General features: G+C 38.9%; 2 protein-coding genes across 2 annotated transcripts; both read left to right on the top strand.

Annotated features, from left to right (window-relative positions):
* Positions 1-5,828, top strand: praf2 (PRA1 domain family, member 2). The gene is made up of 3 exons (XM_026165938.1): positions 1-209; positions 1,836-2,053; positions 3,331-5,828. The coding sequence occupies exons 1-3, from the start codon at positions 31-33 to the stop codon at positions 3,468-3,470; spliced, it is 537 nt and encodes a 178-aa protein (XP_026021723.1). The 5' UTR covers positions 1-30; the 3' UTR covers positions 3,471-5,828.
* Positions 5,829-6,949: 1,121 nt separating this feature from the next.
* Positions 6,950-18,051, top strand: nfe2l1a (nfe2 like bZIP transcription factor 1a). The gene is made up of 8 exons (XM_026165937.1): positions 6,950-7,016; positions 8,701-9,070; positions 9,587-9,769; positions 14,125-14,187; positions 14,286-14,423; positions 14,544-14,688; positions 15,088-15,720; positions 15,869-18,051. Exons 2-8 carry the CDS (start codon positions 8,795-8,797, stop codon positions 16,810-16,812), a joined length of 2,382 nt encoding a protein of 793 aa, XP_026021722.1. The 5' UTR covers positions 6,950-7,016; positions 8,701-8,794; the 3' UTR covers positions 16,813-18,051.
* Positions 18,052-19,828: the final 1,777 nt, after the last annotated feature.

The following is a 19,828-nucleotide window of genomic DNA, read 5'->3' as shown; positions in this document are numbered from 1 at the left end:
GAAAGCTCGTGTATTTATCGCTTAGAAAAGATGGCAGGCGTGCAGCCGCCACCCCTCCGGAGTCTGGATGATTTCCTCCTGTGTTCGACCCGGTTCGCCACGCCAGATGTGCGTAACTTGGACCGCTGGAATAACCGCATCATTAACAACCTGCTTTACTACCAGAGCAATTATTTCCTGTGCGTGCTTGGCTTCCTGCTCATAGTGGGGTAGGTTTCGTTGTTCTGACGTGGTCAGCACCCCCCTCTCACACTGACCATTCTCTCTCTCATTCTAGTAAGCAGCAAAGTTTATGAATTTGCAGGGTTGTGCTGAACTCCTTTTAGTGACTTGCATTTCAGCAACAGCCAAAACGAACAGGCTCCATGATCATGACATCGTCTCTTGGCCATACAGTTTCACACACGAGAGCGAGACACAGATTTGGAGTAATGAACATCTTAGTCAGATCTGCCAACCTCCATTTCTCGTGGGAATGGAAGAAGGCAGCTGATCTCAACGATCTGTTACAGCACGTTAAAGGAAATGCCACACAGTCCGAGAACTAACATATTTCCTTCCAGTTCTATCCTTAAACCCAAAATTTGAGGTTGTGCACCAAGAGTGTGTGTTGTTTTGTTTGTTTTGTTTGTTTTTATAGAGTAGCAAATTGGGAACAAACAAGTTTTAGAGACCGGACAGTGAGCTCATAGGAAGGATGAAAAGCGTATTAGAAATAAACATCAAACCAAACAACCTCCACATTGGTTCAAGTTTAATTACTTTAATTGTGGACAGACCTCCTGCCTCCATAAACGTGCACTAGGAGAATCTTCTGGACCACACTGAACCAAAAGATTCAAATGCAAGTTGTAACTTTAAGGAGTGGAGCAGATGACTTGGAGGCATATCATCCAGTTTCAATTTGACTAATCAAGATCATCTTCTTATGTGACAAGTACATAAGGTGATGAAAGAAGTTTGTAGTAGTTTCTCTTCTGGCACAATATGGCTTGCTGGTATGCACCACAATTTAGATTATTTACACTGAATGTAAGAAAAGCACTGTTTGTGTTTTTGTTTTTTTTTCCTCAAGAAACTCAAATTACTTTCTTTAGGACATTGAATGCACACACTGTTCATCTGCTGTAGACAGTTTTTCAGACCCACGTTTTTGTTGAACTTTGAATTTAGTTTCCAACAGGACTGCTAACATATTCAATGAATTCATGTAGAGTTACTTTATATAGTACACTTAGTAATATCCAAAGTCTGTATATGACAATAACATAGAGAGTGAATCAGGACAACGTTCATTACAGTTAGTCCAAATAACAAAGGCAGACGACAGATCAGGGGTCTGTACCAGAAAGCAGGATCACTGACCAGTTTCTTGGTCTGAGTGAACGGGGTTTAAGCAGCTGATTTCTCAGTGACTGGCAGAACCAACAGAGAATCTCTCAGTAATACTTGTTTTTTCCTTATTAAGCATTAAGCTCCTAGGACCTGGCGTCCACATATGTGGACATCACATTTTGGGTTGTCTGGACCAAAATACTAAATTTTGCTCTACAAGGACCTGATATCCACTTACGAGGATATTATACTGCCACTGTTCTATCGAAATTTAAAACTAATTTCTTCATATGTGGATGTCATTTTTTTCAGAACCAAAAATCAGGTAAAAAAAAAAAATCACGTAATTCTTTATTTTTACAGTCATCAGGTCCCAATCAGCCCAAATAGCAAAGAGAAATTGAAAATGCATGACATGAAAGAGTTCGGGTCTTTGGAGGTCAAGATGCTAGTCTCATTATGTATATCCATTACTTACAGTTATTCCTGTCTCCTCTCAGGTATTTCGAGCCCTTCCAGCTTTTCACTGGCATGACGGTGGTCACCTTGTTGTTCACTGGCTTTGTCTGGGCTGCAGAGAACCAAGCTCCTATTCGCCGTTTCCGTAGAAACCACCCAACAGTCTCTATGTTGGCCATTCTTGTGGCTAGCTACCTCTTCATATCAGTGCTGGGAGGAGTGGCCGTATTTCTGTTTGGGATAGCCTTCCCTATATTCAGTAAGACAGAAAAATACACACTAAATCGTATGCTGCAAATTTGACCAGATTATGAAAACAAAGTTTGGCTGTTTTGGGAACCTGTGAAGCAGGCATTCTTTTCACAAGTGCATGGGCTTGGTTTTGATAAATCAACATCTCTAAAGACTTTCCAAACCACTGCCATGTGATACATTGGTTTGCTTTATTAGCACTGGAGTCAACACTTGTGAGTTAGTCTGACCGATCAGTAAATTTGTCTTCATTGTTGTTTATCAAGTTGCTTTTTAAAAGACATTTCTGGAGTAGCCAGGCATTAAAGTCCTGATGCATGATGACCAGCTCTACCTACTGAGCCACAGCTAGGTGGTAGAGCAGATAGCATCATAGCCTGCATAACAGCCCCATCTTTACTTCTGTATATGGTGTTTGCCGATCAGTCTTGGTGTTGCAATGTAAAAAACGTTGATGTTTTGACTCTGTCTCTTGCTCATATTTAAATTGAGAGAAGTTATACATATACTGAGTTTTTGTACCTGTGCTTTGATACAAAATAGGATAAATGAGGAGTTGCAGGTGAGCATTCTGGATAAAAAAAAAAGAGAGATGAGACATTAAAAGGACACGTTGTAAATTAATGGTTATTCATTATTGGGTTGTACAATTCTCTCATTGCATTAAAGGGAAATAGTATGACGTGTAAAGGCTTCTTGCAGATGACAGCCTCACGTTTCTGTTGGATTCTCCTGAACCACTTATTGCTTTGTCCTTGGGTTTTCATAGCAATTATAACTCAGGCCATAGGTTTGTTTGTTAGGAAGTTAGTTTAAGTTCTAAAATCAAACTTATGAAATTATGCTGTGGGTAGAGCCATCATATTTTTGGGTTGTCGCTCTAGAAAAAGACTTAAAATTCTAGCCAGAACCACAAAGTTATCAACTTTTTTTGCACAAATTTGCAAAAAAGCAGCTTGTTTGGGGAAAACACAGATAAGGTTCAAACATAAATCGAAGCATGAAAAATTATAAATATTATTATAAAATAAAGGCCTTTATTATTAGGTAATGTGTTACAGATAAGAAAATAGCTGCCTGGTCATCCAAAGATAACATGATTGTTTTTTGGTGTCAATATGGACAGCTGCTGAATTTGAGCAGAAGCTAGAAGAAGGAAAGCAAATAGTTTGCAGAACTTGTTGAGGACTTATTGTGTGTCTGAATGCAGTGTGTGTGGGTCTTATTCAAACAAGAAGCAGAAAAGTTCTGTTGTACAGAAAGTCTTGTCTCTCTTCTTTCCAGTGGTTCTCATCCATGCATCAGTGAGGCTCCGCAGTCTAAAGAACAAGCTGGAAAACAAACTCGAAAGCATTGGTTTGAAGAGGACTCCAATGGGAATTCTTTTAGAGGCCTTGGGACAGGAGCAGGAGGCAGGATCCTAAACAGAATGAAGAAGATGATGGTGGACAATTGGGGGGAGAGATGAAGGTGAAGATGTAGGTGGGCGATAGCAGGGAGAGAAAACAGAGCATCACAACATTACCATAGCGAGAGAGGGGGAGTCAGCCAAAAAATGTCAAGTTGTGATTTGGTTTGTTAACTGATCAAAATCAGAAGTAACAGCATGACTGACAGGTGACAGTCTCAGAAGTCAACAGATATGAAGTCATTTCTGGTCTGTCTTTGCACTTTAAGCACATTGTTTTGCAAAGTCTGTCAATTCACTACATGTGAAGTGATGTAACCATGTATTTAGCTTTCTGTGGATGATATTTCCATAGAGCTTGATAAACTCTAAATATTTCTGGAAATTACTTAAAAAGAAAAACACATACACTCTCAAAGTGGCTTATTTATATCCGTCCAGTGTGTAATATCTAGAAAATTTATTTTTACATCAAAATATGTATTTTGAAAAGAAAAAAAAGAAAGAAACAAAACCATGATTTGTGGGTTTTATTCTGTTGTGAGATCTGATGCCACAATTTAATTTTGTCCTCTGCACTCTTCAAATCAACCGTCTGAACCAGAACAAAAACTGTGCTGCATCCTGTCTCACACTGAATACCAAGTAATCCTTTTTATTTCCATATCCTAAAGTATGACAAAGCTTATTCCTAAAAGCTGTCATATGAGATTATTAGCAGAATTCATGTTAAACCAGCCCAGCCTGTTTACTTTGAATAATGAATCTAACCGCCCAAGTATCAATCCAACCATGTTTTCCTCATACAATTACAAATCAATTGTATAATGTTAACTTCAAAAATGTCTTCAAATATATTTTTCCCTGATTTTTAGTACTCTACTGTTTTCAGTTATTTCTTTTCCCCGTTGACATAATAGTATTATTAGTACTAAAAACTAAAACATCTAGGTTGCACAGGCAAAAACCTCAACTTAAGGCTTCGCAGTGGAACTTGTGTATTCAATCAGCGACTTTAGAGTGGCTACTTCCATATTTTATGTCAATTCTTTGGTAGAGCTGAAGTGTAACGTCCAAATAAATCTGACTGTCCTGCCAATACGGGACATTAGAAGTCAAAATTACAAACTATCTATCAATCCATTTGTAACAAGGCAATAAATGTAGTGTAACCTATAAACATTATAGCATTTAAGCTAATATGGTTTTGTGGAAGCAGCAACAGAAATTGACTTTATAAGATGGATATTTTGTATTAATACAACAAGCAGAGCCAAAATCTTGAAACACCCTTGGTATTGTAGTAACCCAACCTGTATTAACCAAATTTTTTTATAAGTCAGTTTCCTGTTTTTGGTGCTAAAAATGGGGTTGTGCTACAAGAAAATCTTGGTGTGATATGAAGAATGAGGTCAGGATAAATCTGATTGATTGTAGAAATCTTTGAGGACCAGTAAGTGCAGAATAGGTGTATGAAAGAAACAAATTAATATTTAAAAATAATTATTATATCTATTTTCTCAAGAAGAATAAGCTTTACTCACATAGCTCCCCATTACATTCCACATCTTCTTATCACTGGGATTGCCCAGTCTCTCAGTGCTGACAGCTGATTAAACCATTTCAGGAGGAGATCAGTAAAGTAAAATTTTCTTAGAATTTCTTAATAAAGTTTTGTTACCATAAATAAAATGCATTGCCTGCTTTAAGAGCATTTGTGGTAACAGTACACTTTTCTCCTAGCCACACTGATGTGTCTCAGCACAGACTGTCTGAAAATCTTCTTCACTATTTTTCTGGACTGTAGAGAAAATGTTGATAGACTTTAGTGATCTCGCTTGTGACTGAATATATTATTTTAATCCTATTTGTGACTTTTCTTCTGTTCATTTCAATGCAAGTTTGCAAATAATGCTTCAAAAAGGTTCCTCCAGTACTGTTCTCTTTAAACCAGTCATTATGAAGTAAACAATATAAGATTTTGTTTATGTGTGCACTTTTTAATGTTTAAAGAACTTGTTACCCTGTTGTATATGTGCCATTACAGATTTGAAAATCTCTGTTAGTACAGGTAAACACAGCAATCGTGATTCTTATAGATCCTGAACAAGTCATGCTTCTGCTAATCTTTTTTTTAACCATCAGCCAAACCTCTTAATGGTTGGTCTGACCCTGCTTCACAACATAACTTTGGACACTTAAATCCGAGCTGCAAGAATGTAAATTGAAAGAAGTTTGTTGAATGACGATAAAAATGTAACAAATCCTGAAGTGTTGCCTTCAAATCAGCTTAATGTTTGAATTGTGTTTCTTGAACAATGTCCTGGAATGTTTATAGCATTTTTTTATAAATAAAAAAGAATGTCAAACTGCAGTTTGTGCTGATTTTCTAGTAAGCAATGCCAAAAATGGAATAAATTCAACTAAATTCATGTGCAAAAAAACATGATATAGAGATTTTCAAAGAACCTTTGGTTTGTCAGAATGATGTACCAAGTAAATATCTTACAGTAAAAGTATGACAGCGAACGCCAGACAGAGGTCACAGTCAACTAGTTGGCAGGTTAGAATACAGAAGAAATTATATCAATCTATCTTACTTCACCAAATGTTATAAAAAGAGGCAGATTTTAACCTAGGTCTGTCCTTACATTGTATGGCTTTAATGTGCTCGGCTGTGGTTATAGAGCTGACATGACACCCAGGGAAATCACTGTAGCAGTTGTGTGTTTTTGGCCTGTGAGCAGCATCTGAAGGTAGGGAGCATCTACTATGAGGCACTTTGACATTGTATAGGTCAGGGGAAACTCCTTGTTTGCTGCAAGATGATGGAAAACAATGTGATTCACCTTAGAACAGACAGAGATTTATGATCTATATATCTTCTTACTTATGTAATTCTTATTTCTTTGTGCATTTCTGGTGACCCTTCTCGAGAGAGTGAGCACAACCTGAATGCTCAGTTTCAGGTCTGTTTCTTTGCGCTTGTTAACTATACAGTGTTAATTCTAGACAAACACAGTGGAAATTTTTCGGTGTTAGGGATGTAGCCATATGATATGCTCTGCTGGTGATATTCAAAATATCATATTTAGAAATATGTTAGTAAAATTACTTATTAGTCCCTGTATTCTTATTTTGATTGCTGGGAGAAAGACACAAATCACGAGACCAGCAGCCTGTTCTTATATTTCACATTCACTAATAAATTCTAGTAAACTGTTTGCGACAGACCGAAGTAACACGTCTTCAAAATCTGCCGTCAGCTTTGCGTGAACGGAGAGGAAACTTCACGGCCTGTATTATTGTTGTCGCAGGCATTACTTGGTGAGCAATATTTTGTTTATTTCTTTTAAAAGAAGTCCCCAGCTTAAGTAGGGAAATGCTAACACACACGCCAGTGGGTTTTTTTTTTTCCTAGGGAGGGCTTATTACACGTCACCACGAGGGTGCTACTTTAAAAAGGTCCCACCCTCCAGGGCAGTTCTAGTGAACAGAAACATAAGCTGCGGTAGTGTAGGAGAGATCAACAAACACCCTGAGCACACACTAAACCTGACTGGTAAGACAGCATCTTTTATGCCCACACTTATTATCGATATATTAATTACTTTGATGTGCTTTTGTATATTATTTTGTGTCTGTATACTTCTGTGTGAGGGTGTGTTTGGGAGTCGCCAGTGGAGTCACAGCAGTATCCCGGTAATGCTGTATAATGTACGCTACTAACGTGCTTACACTGTTAGGCTCTCGTTGTGTTATGTTTCTTTTTGTAGGGTACAAATAAAATGCATGTGTATGTATAAACGGCTTCTCCGCGATAACACAGTTATCAGGATGTTCTGGATGATCGGGGATAAAAACACTGTGCAACCTGCTGCTCAGGCTCTCCGACTAGATTCCCGTCATATTTATAACCAAGCCTAATTTCAAGAGGCAATGTTACATAATACATGTAAAATGCAATCGTATTTTACAAAGTAAGATTTAACATTTGACATATACAAGAGCCAGCCGGACCAGTAAAGACACACATTAATCCAGTAGCAGAGAAACATTTTTCTGAATTATGATTACTTGATACTTGGTAATAGCCTAATACGCTTTAATTGATTCTTATGGTTATGATCATAAGATGAGAAGACTGATCAGATAACAACAACATTCCTCAATTCTAGCTTTTCATTCTTTTTCCGCTAATTGCTTTTTACATTACACAGAATTGTTTGATAAACTGAGAAGGGGCTAAAATGTTATGATTTAATATTGTTTTACCTGTTCATTTAAAATCCACTCACTTATGACCACAAATCAAAGTTAGCTACTGCTCTTCTGTGTGTAAGAGAGAGTACTGAATTCCTTTGCGTTCACACTTTTTTCACAGTTGTGGGCGCTAACAACTTTTCCGTAGGAAACCCTGAGTTTATTAATCATACTTCCCACAATGAGAAGTTTGCAGGGCTGTATTAGTTTGCCAGGTACCAAGTACAATGCCAGATGACTGTCTCAGTCAGGAGTTCTACACCACCTTCTCTAAACAGATCACCACAGAAGTAAAAGTAAACTCAATTCTTGGATGGAGTACATGGAGAGGGGTTTTCCAGGCAAACATTGGTAGTTACATCATGTGGCTGCAGCGAGTAACACAGGCGTTGTGTGCCAGGCAGGTGGTTACCAAAGACTTTCTAGAAGTAGGTCAAAGTTACTGAGAGCAGTGATACAGGCCAGCCCTGCCCTGTGCCTGCCTTATCTCCTCATACTAACTGTCAGAGCTCAACTGCTCTAAAGCAGGCTACACTGACAGTGGAAGATTACATTTGATAGCTGGAGTTAATATCAACATCATAATGGTGGGGGGTGTAGTACTAGCATCAATTATAGGCTAATCGAAGGGTAATTCTAGTGGTTAGAGCGTAGCAGTAAGAAAGTTCTAACTTTGTTACAGCTGTTAAAATGAATCAGACTTTGTGAAGTTGTAAATGGGACAGAAACTGTCTGGGCATCACAGTTTTGCAGGGCTTTGCACTCAAATTACAACACATTTTCATATGGAAGGGACTAAAATATATTTAATATATTTATTTGCAATGATTAAATAAGAAACAACATCTAAAATTTGCCAGATTGCCTTTTTCGGATTAGGCCCTGATCAATGGAGAATTGGTGTATTTTCCTATCTTCTTTACTTTCCCATTGAGCCACGATATAGAATAGAACCTAAAAGAGCTTCTTTTTGCTTCTTGCAGGAGAACCACGCAAAAGAAGAGACACCACAGCGGTGGTGACCAACATCAAGCTTTATAGTCTGCTTTTCTAAAACTACTGTCATCTGCCAAAACAATGCTGCACCTCAAGAAATACTTTACAGAAGGCCTTATCCAGATGGCCATCCTGCTGAGTCTCTGTGGCGTGAGGGTGGACGTGGAACTGGAGCCCTACCTGCCTTCCTCTTTGCATGACATGATCCTGGGTCCAACCTCAGCCCTCACCCAAACACAGTTCCACAACCTCCGCAATCACCTGGAGGAAGGCTTGCACCCCAAAAATGTTGAACTAGATGGGTTCTCCACAGCACAAAGGCTGCTGGGCTGGGTGCGCTCTTTGGACAGACTACACGTAAAAAAATGTTTTTCTTTTTAATCGTTATCTCTTTAGTCATCAATACTTTGCATTCCAATTATAAGTTCATGCAATTTTAAGGATTAAAGGAGCAGTTTAAAAGTATGCTTAGATATGATTATAGATAGAACTGTCATGTGAGTTTGTTCAGTAACAAGTTACAGCGGGCAGCAGATTTCGCTGACTTAGCACAAAAACCTGAAACATTTACCTCTTAAAATCCACCAGGTCACCACAGGAGTAGGCTTAAGTGTATTTTTACCCACACGTTAAACAAACATAGTTTCAGAAACTACAAGATCAGATCAAATCAGAGTGTTTTACACATATCTGATCTTCTGTTGTAAGATTTCTGTTTGGGCATGCTATATAAAGAATTCTACATAAAGTAGTAGCGGTGCACCTAACTCTAATCCTATACAGCTTATTGTAGGACAGCAAAATGAATGCTTTTGGTAAGACTCCTGTGATCTTGTGAGAAAAGTTCATATAATTGTGAACCTTTCTCCACAGGTTCCACATGCAGAACTAGAGACATGGCTGGTCCAGCGGGAGCCAGAACCCCTCCCCATAAGATCTCCAGACCAGGCATCCTTGCTGGAAAGAACTCCTGCTGAAATAGAGAGAGAGTTGACTGCTCTGCCTGCGGAGCCACAAGCTGAACTTGAGGATGAAGAGGAGAAAGAGGATACAGAGGTACAGCAGTTTTATATGGAGTGATTTGCAACATTCAAATATAGGTTTTTCTTCTGTTTATTTTCATCTTCATGTGCCATGCTCCTCTAAAACCATTTTGACTTATGTCTGAACTAGGTTAAGTGCAAGTGTGTGCAAAGGTTTATTACATGTTCTCTGATAAAATCATCAATAAACAGTCCCATAAGAGAACACACAGCCTTTATACAGGGATGTCTATGCTGTAATAGTTAACACTAGGCCAAAGAGAATTAAGTTACAAGGGTTGACCTTTATCCTTGAGATAACAATGTGTTATCTAGAGGATAAAATCCTGTTCACATGCAGCTTTTACAGCTGTTTGTGAAATTGTTTCTTGACAATTGGCTCTGTCTGTTTAAAGCCTTTTCTAATTGGTATATTGGCACTCATAGGGCTGGGAGTAGGGAGAAATAGATGTGAACTGAGTGGAGATGATGAGTCAATAATTTTTTCTTGTGAAGAAAGAGAGCAGACCAAGAGAACATCTGTGTATAACACCTGCCAAGCTGCTGTGTTAAACGGCCCTGAAAGTTCCATTTTTGGTTCATGAAAGTGAAAGGATACCATATGCCCGATAACCACTGTCTTACACCTCAATATGCACTGAGGCGGAGGAAGAACGGAGTGAGCGTGCTTATATGTCCAATCCATTCAATAGTTTGATTTAAAACCACAAATGTCAAACCACAGGGGACCACCAAATCATTAGGTTGCACTGAAAATAAAAATGCTGCTTCTTGTCAAATATCAACAGATTTTTACAAGTCTGTAGGTCCACCCATATTATCACTGAAGTATCAGTGTAGATATGTTGGAATGAATAGAAACCGCTGGCCATTATTTACATATATACTATATGAACGAGTGATGTCGACTAAAGAGCTGTTTTTGTTTGTTGACTGTCACCCAAACTGAGCTTGATGTCATGAGAGAGAATGAGTCAGAGATTGATGAGTCACTAGGAAACCTCACCTCACCGCACATGACCTCACTAGGAAGCTGAAGTAATAAAATCAGTACAGTTGCAACACATGAAAGAATAAAAGCAAGAGCCTGCTGTTAGCTGTAGCTTTTCTTCTTTTCTTGTAGTACACTGTTTGAGTCTTTGGGGTCACGCACACTGCTCACTACTCTTTTAATGCCCACCGACTGGTTCAACTAATGGTACTAGATACTGAATAACTGCAAGTTGTACAGTTTGAGTTTTATTTATATTTTAATCTTAATTTATTCAGATATTTTCCTAGTGAATTTCCCCCTTGAGAATTTGTTGAAGCTTGAAGTTAGGGCCTGGCCTCATTGACAGGTGTGTAGACCCAGGCAGCTGCTGATTGGACTTCTCCAGTGTCTCTGTTGTTTTGGTACCTTTTGCTAATGGCAAACAATATAACTTGTTGTGTGATATAGACTCAGTTACTGAGGACTAAATGGAGGGATCTGAGTCTGTGCTTTGCACCCCTACAATTTATGGATGAAGCTTGCTAGCTAAGCTTACTAGCGTTAACGGATAATTTAGTAGTTCAAATATAGTCACATCTTAAAAAAGAAAAAACAAACAAGCGGCTCTATAGGTCTGTGTGGTGCTCCACAGTGTGACTTGTTGAATCCATGTTGATAGTTTACTTCCAGTTCATATCTACAAATCCACTGGGGAAACAAGGCAGGTGAACTAAGGATGAATATCCCACATTGAAACAGAGCCATAAATAATAGTAGTAGTGTCAAAATGTTAACTTTAATTTTAGGTAAGCGAATGTGCTGATGAACAGTTCACTCCATGTTACTGCTTGCTGCTAGTTCCATTTAATAATGGCAACAGCTCTCACATGCCTGGTCAAGCTTTGACCAGAATTAAACACTCACATAACCTGTCTTAGTATCTGAGTACTGTAACAGTAAAAGGGCAACCACATCTCTCTCAGCTTACAGTGTTAAGGGTTTCTTGAAAAATACATAGAAAGATCACCATGAGTGTATGCTCAGAAAGGTGCATTTTACATTATTTAATCATCACTATAGACGGGGTTACACACACTAAATTATGACTAAACAAAACACTGTGACCGATGCCAACAAACAGAATGTACAGTATAAAAATAACCCACATGATGGCCAGCATGTCCAGTCAGGACAAACACACACACACACACACACACACACACACACACACACACACACACACACACACACACAGCTATCCCCTCGTCATCAAAATGAAAACAAATATAATGTCAGCTATCAGAATCAACTAGCCAGCGTACACACAAACACAGTCACACTCATACAGAATGAAAGCCTTATTAGTGTCCTTCAGCCTTGTGACTGTCTGGCTTGTTTTGAAACCCGATCACTAACTTATTGCTTACTGACACACATCGGCATTACTCCGTTTTGCAATCCCTCCTGTTTACAGCAGCAGTTCAGACATTCACAAGCAATGAGCCGTCATGCTTGTAAACAAACGCACATTATTGCATGAGGTTTTAACTTGCACTTGTGGTAGGAAGTAAACAGGAGTAGCGAGCAGTGATGAAACTGATCATATAAATAAGTAAATAAATCAGTTACATTGCTATAGTCACAACTAAAACAATTTAGCAGTTATGATGAATGGAATGATATGGGCGCAAAATGAGACACTAAGCTGAACTCCTGTCATGCAGCAGCAATCTAGCTTTGATTTATATTCTGTATGTTGAAAGCCACATATTTGTCTCAGCTGACCAGCTGCTGGGGGTCTTGTGTTTGTCTCGAAAGTCCCCAACCAGGTCAGGAAGGTCGAAGATATTTTGAGCCAGTCTGTCTGTTTGTTGCCTGGTAAAACAGAAAATGCATCTGACAGATTTCAGTATGGAAATTACCCAGTATAACTGGCACACGTGTGAAACCTTTGGTGAGCAGTAGTTGCTGGATTTGTAATTGTAATTAAATAATGTATCTTTTATTAAATGTTACTGTTTGACTTTTGTGGTAAATTCTTACAAAATGTTTACCATCTTTGGAAATGAATATAAGTGGGCAACCAGGGAGATAGATATTCGTTTAATGCAGGGGTGCGGAACTTCAGGCTTCAAGGGCCGATGTCCTGCAAGTTTGAGATGTGTCCTTGATCCAGCACTGCGGATTTAAATGGCTAAATTACCTCCTCAACATGTCTTGAAGTTCTCCAGAGGACTGGTGATGAACTAATCATTTGATTCAGGTGTGTTGACCCCGGGTGACATCTAAAACCTGCAAGACTTCTGGCCCTTGAGGCCTGGAGTTCCCCACCCCTGGTTTAATGTACATTGTTTGCTAAACTGCTGGTTTGACTGTGAAAATAAATCTTGTTTTATATATATATCCCCTCAGCCTTTCCTCTCCTCGTTACCATCTGAACGATATTCCAATGTCACGGCTGTATGTCAGTGAATCAATGTCTTGTTTGCTCTTGGCATACAGATTGATGTCATCCATGTAGAGGAGGCTGCTGACAATTGCTCCATTCTGTAGTCAGTATCCATAGCCAGTCTTTATCTCACTGAGGGGGTTGAGGCCTATGCAGAGCATCTCCTTGGTAGATCTCACATGATAGTGACTTGAAGTTGGTTCGCCACATGAGTTCCTGATGAAACAACTGAAGGTCCTGATGTACAGTTCTAGGCTTTCCTGGATCCAGGTGTGGGGCATCTTGTAACCAATCCAGAAAGTGCACAATCTCTTGCTAACCATGATTAATAAACTACAGACACCACTATCCAGACCACCCCTGAAGGTCAGCTAAAATAAGCACCCATGTGGTTATTTTTTATTAGTCCTTTATTTATCCAGGTAAAATCTCATTGAGATTAAAAATCTCATTTCCAAGAGAGACCTGGCATCATGGTAACAAATGTCAAAATACATGTACTACATATGTATATAACATTAAAACAAATACAATATCCTGTACGAACATGTGAAAAATATACAATAACAGATCAAATTAAGAGCGATATTAAAAACAATCACATTGAGTAAAAGAGTTATTCTCTCGTTCTTCAAGATGGACTTAAACTCCCCCAAGGTAACCAGTTCTGATAATTTCAGTTCCTTCTGCAGATTATTCCAGGAAGCAGGGGCAGCATATTTAAAAGCCTTTTTCCCCAATTCTGCTCTGATTTTTGGGACAATCAATTGTATGATATTGTGAAAATGAAGGCTGTATTGGTTGTGGTTTTTACGCATATAAACACATAAATAAGCAGGAATCAGCCCAAGAAGAGATTTATAGATAAAGATGTATCTGATTTCTTAGTCATCCAGCAAAGATTAACGATAGGTTAAACTCACTTTTTTTTTTTTTTTTTTTTTAGACTTCCCTCCAGGAGTGTTTCAGGTTATTGGAGGAGACCTTCCCCTCCACAGAGGAACAATGGGTAGGTTGCCACCATAGTCTGTTCTCTTCTCATTTGTTTTTAATCCTTTCCTTACGTTTAACAGTGCTCAGAATTTCTTTTGGTTGCTTTGACCTCAGCTAAATGATGTTGTTGGTGGAATGGGGGACCTGGAGAGGCAGCCCTCAGACAGAGACTCTCTACTGTTCCCCACTGATAATCCCTCCATGGATTTTGAGCTCCATTGGCAGGATTTGCTAAATATCATGGAACCTGAGGTGACTAGGAGAAAAAAAATGAAAATATATTTACTAAATAGAGTGAGATAAAATTATGGGATAAAATTAAAAAATCAAGATACAGTAAATTTAGATACAATTCTCATTTCTGCCCTCCAGAACACAGACATGGACATGGCATCATCAGACCACAATCTAAGTTCAGGACCATCTGGAACCTTTCGAGGAAATGTGTCTGGAACAATGTCTAACTGCTGTGACAATCCTGTTACAGAAGCTGATCAGGAGACTCATTTGCAACATGGTAATTAATTTCATAATAAACCATAGCTGTTTATGTTATGTCTATGTTTCCACAGCTTTTAAAAATATCTTGGGACCTTTTTCAGTAGATGCTTAGAAAAAATAATTAGGACACTGAGCCCAACTTAACAAAATTTTGTCTGGGTTTTTAAAAATAATACAAAACACTGATCACTTTCATAGTCAAGATTACAGATAGGAATTTGTAAGTTCTAATAACTTTGGAAAACCCTTAAGAAAACTCTAGAGAAACTATATAAGATCCGGACATTTTCTAAATATATGGCATAATTTGCTTTTCTTGTTTACAGACAATTCTGTGAATGTTTGTTCCAAACCCACAACCTGTTGTAAATAATATATGTATATTTTTGCCACCATGCCCACACCATCTTTCCAGGTTTATTAGAGCCTCAATCTGAGTCTGAGCCAGTCCTGCTTCCATTAACCCCTACTGCAGAATTGGATGACCACAACTCAGCATTAAACACACGGGACACTATGAATAACATTAATGGACATCCCTTGAATAGTCCTCCAGACCAAACAGATCTGCTTGCAGAAGAACCTATAGAAGACTTCAGCATGGAACTAATGGAAGAAGATAACATTATCAGTTTTTTATCACAAGTTGATGTGGGTAGGATGGAACCAGAACATCGTCCTGGCATTGATGTTAACTTTCAATCTTCCAATTCCACCCTACCTTTAGATGGAAATGTTATGACCCAAGACCTTGTGGGGTCTCCTTCCAGTCACCTACTGGGGTATGAAGACAATGAAGATGATCTTCCTGTTCCACTTAGTGATCTTTTAGAGGATGCTGCCATTTTGGATGAAATTAGATTGTTGGACCAGGCTCTGGAGGAAGGATTCAGTCCTGAGATGGCAGCCAGATTGGAAGATGAAAGCTGCTTCAACCATGAACTAGCAGAACAGGAAATTGGCAGTGATGATGACCACTTAGGCTCTAAGATTGCAGTCATAGAAAATCATGGTCGACCATCAACACATCATCATGGCAATTCCACAGGTAGGCAATACCATAACTATTTTATTTACAAAATCTGTAACACTTACAGTTCAGTACAGTTCTTTGAAGAGCATGATAAATAAAAAAAAGTGCAGATAATGAAACTGTGAAACTTACTTTGATCTTACTTTTATCTTAATCTTCCTAGATTGTGAGGGTGAGCTAGATTCAGACTCCGGTCTATCCTTGGACTTCAGCCACAGCCTTGCTTCTCCATGTACTTCTGAGGCCTCCTCTTGTTCCTCTTCGTCAACGTCCTCTTCATTTTATGTCTCAGCTACGGGAAGTTCCTTCTCCAAAGATGATGATGAAGATTCTGAGGAAGACTTAGCTGGTTCAGATGTGGAAGCAGTAATGATGATAAAGCAGGAAGAGCTTGAAGAGGAAGACATGGGGGCAGTAGGAGGAGAGAATCATGAAAATAAGCTTGTTCCTGTCGACTATTCTGATCATAGTCTGTTTCATGGGTTTTCCTGGCTGGAGCATATTGGCCATGATCACACGTATAACATGCCCTCGTCCTCCGCCTGTTCTATCCCCCTCGGCAAGATGCCTACCAAACACGCTAAATCGACTCGACAACACGATAGTGTCAAACCTTACCCACAGTCCTTTTCTAGATCCATCTCAGAGAACAAAATTTGGAGTCAGGATGAGTGCCGTGCACGAACCCTGAAGATCCCTTTCTCCAATGAGCTAATTGTTAATCTGCCAGTGGAGGAGTTTAATAGCCTACTGTCCAATTACCAGCTCAGTGAGGAGCAACTTACCCTTATCAAGGACATACGACGTCGTGGTAAGAACAAGATAGCTGCCCAGAACTGCAGGAAGAGGAAACAAGATGTGCTGTTGGGCCTGGAGGACGATGTGTCCTCTTTAAGGCGGCACCGTTCACGTCTACTAAGAGAAAAACGGGAAACCCTAAGGAATCTGCAGGAAATTAGACGCCATATGGAAAGGCTATACAAGGAAGTATTTTCCAGGTTGACAAGGGAGGAAGGGAGTCCCATGGATGCTACAGAGTACATGCTTCATTTTAAACCTAATGGAAGAAACAGTAAAAAACAGAGTCAAAGGGACAAGAAGAAGTGAAGAGATATCAAAAATGTAAAGAGGTTCTTTAAAAGGAAGTGTGACCACAAAAATGAAGGTGGTAGGTTGGTGAGGAAGGAACCCAGGGTCATTTTTAAACAAATAGTCCTGAGTGTCCAAAACCTCAAAGAACCAAGCATGTTTCCCTAAGGGTCCTTACTTGTTGGCATGATTGATGTATTGGGAAAATGGAAGTTGAGCAGTAAATGGAAAAAGACTTGATTCTGGCTTGTGTTAAGCTTCAGGGCAATTTGAGTTTTTATTTAAGTGGGTAGCGAACCCGGGACCAGCATTCTAGAATGCTAGTTTAATGCCTAAGAATTTCTTATGCTTAAAAATATTGTGTTCAACAGCCAGTGTATAGAAAACGGATAGAAGGCCTGATCCTTGCTATCAGCTAATAGACCCCAAAAGTCGTTGACACTCCACTGACTATGAGCCAGCGTACACGAGTTGTTTATAGTGATACAGGAAACCTGCACAGGGAAGACTTGGATTTGTGGGGCTCAAACCTGGGTATATTCAGTTCCTAGACTGCACTGTACCCACACAGTACCCTCAGGACAACATAGTTAATTTCCCAAAACTTGAAGACATAGGGTAGAATATTCAGATGTATATTTTCAGATCTAGGCACATTGGAAGCTTTGTGGTATTGCATATACCTTTTTTTTTTTTGGCTAAATAAGCTATATCAGTAGGTTGTAGCATTTCATAGGACATATCCAACAAAAAAAGATTAAATATTAGCAACATCATGTGTCATGATTTAGAATTATATGTGAGAACAAATTCTGGTAGCAGCACTGTATATTGTTGATGTTTCAGGACTGTTGGTTCAGAATGTGTGTCAATTCGGATGGACTGCTATGTAAACAACCAGGAAAATGAACAGAGATTTGCTCAGTTGTTAACGCAACCAGATGGACATGCTGGCTGATACTATTGTCTAAAACACTGGGAAATACAACTATCATGGCAGGCGTTCAGTGCTTCACACAATGTAAAGAATCATTGTCTGTGATCCCTGTAAGTCAAAGAAATGCAGTAAGACAACTACATAATCAGAATCCTGTTTTTGAAATTGATTTTAAAAAAAGGGTGAAATTTCCAACCTGCATACAAGCCTTGTTTGTATTCTATTAATTCCCAATGTGCTTGCTGGTATTCAAGGACATGGGAACTTAACTTTTTGTAATATAAAAAACATGAAAAAATAAAAATAAAAGTTTTACTTTGCGCCTAGCAGTGTTGTGTTTCTGGCCATTGATGCTGAAATATTGAATTTGGAATATATAACCTGTATACGTTTCATTCTGTATTTTTTCCCCTGCTGTTACAGTTATATATGTCAGGCAACTATTAAGGAAAAAAAATTGCTGAGAGGATGCAATCTTGCATTACAGCTAGTGCGCCCCAAAATCAAACACTTAAAATGGAAGGATAATGCAATAATGGTGAGGATGGCTGACATTATGCTAGCAATATTAATAAACACCATTTCATTGAAAGCTCTTAGTGGAAACTATCTTTTAAATTCTGCAGAACAATGCAATGTCATGTTATCACTACTGAATTTTATCCAAGCAGACTAAAGAGTCCGTGCACTCTCAGAGGTGGCATCATCTGCTGTTATAACTTGTCCTTCTACATTTTTCTAGTTTTGAGTTTAAGGTTCTCTGAGTGAGAGACTATCTCTCCACTCCGTGCATATGGAATATGTAATAGAGTGGAGAGATAGTCTTGATATGATAGAGAAAATGCTCCACACAGAAAGGCTCCAGATCACCACACCGTTCAAACCAAAGTTTCTTGCTGATAAACAGTTGTTTATCAATTTATTTATGAGCACATTTGAACAACAACACAAGTTGACTAAAGTGCTGTACAAACTAAAAAAAACAAAAAAAAAACAAAACTATAAATAAATATAGAAAAATAGAAAACAAGACTCAAAAGCCAAACAGCTCAGTCACAATTAAAAGCTAGGGAGTAAACATGTTTTAAAAATGTTGAGTGTTAGAGCAGTCATAATTTGAAAAGGCAGACAGCTGGCTACTGCTAAATTTACACAAATTGCGCCAAATGAATATATAGGAAGTGGACTGATTTATTGGTTATGCTGAAAATATAGCCTTTGCCAGATGTATCCTTTTTGGTTCTAGTACCGGTATATTAATAGTATATTCACAATGATATGTAACAATAAGGATAGAGTTTGTAAGAAATGTGTATTGACCCTAAACAATTAGTAGCACAAAGGTATAGAACAGGTTTTATTCCAAATTCAAACTTAGAAACACAGTGTAAAATCTAAATACTACATGATATCCTGATGTTTTCCATCAGTAAGCAGTGGCAATCCTTAGTGAAACTTGTGGATCTAACATTGCTGGACTCAGACACTGTGAATGGGCGAATGTAAACTGTTTATCAGAGAAACAGTGTGACTTTTAGAACACTTGAACTTCAAGCTAATCGGTGTACATGTACTGTTACTGTTTTATGATTTAAATAAAAAAAAGTATCTTTAAGCATAGTGGAATTAATGGTGACGAAGGGCTTTCAATTTCACTTTGGTGGCCTCAGAATCTCATCTCTGCTTTTCGCAGATGATGTGGTTCTGCTGGCTTCATCGGGTGATGGCCTCCAGCTCTCACTGGAACGGTTCGCAGCGGGAATGAGGATCAGCACCTCCAAATCTGAGGCCATGGTTCTCAGCCGGAAAAGGGTGGAGTGCCCACTCCGGGTCGGGGATGAGTTCCTGCCCCAAGTGGGGAGTATCTCGGGGTCTTGTTTGCAAGTGATGGGAGAAGGGAGCTGGAGAGCGACAGACGGATTGGTGCTGGAGTTGCAGTGATGCCGACGCTGCACGGGTCCGTTGTGGTGAAGAGAGAGCTGAGTGTAAAAGCGAAGCTCTCAATTTACTGGTCGATCTACGTCCCTACCCTTACCTATGGCCAAGAGCTGTGGGTAGTGACCGAAAGAACGAGATCGCGGATACAAGCAGCGGAAA

The sequence above is a fragment of the Astatotilapia calliptera genome, chromosome 4 (assembly GCF_900246225.1).
Source record: "Astatotilapia calliptera chromosome 4, fAstCal1.2, whole genome shotgun sequence".
Classification (NCBI taxonomy): Eukaryota; Metazoa; Chordata; class Actinopteri; order Cichliformes; family Cichlidae; genus Astatotilapia; species Astatotilapia calliptera.
This window is presented reverse-complemented; position numbering and strand designations above follow the sequence as displayed.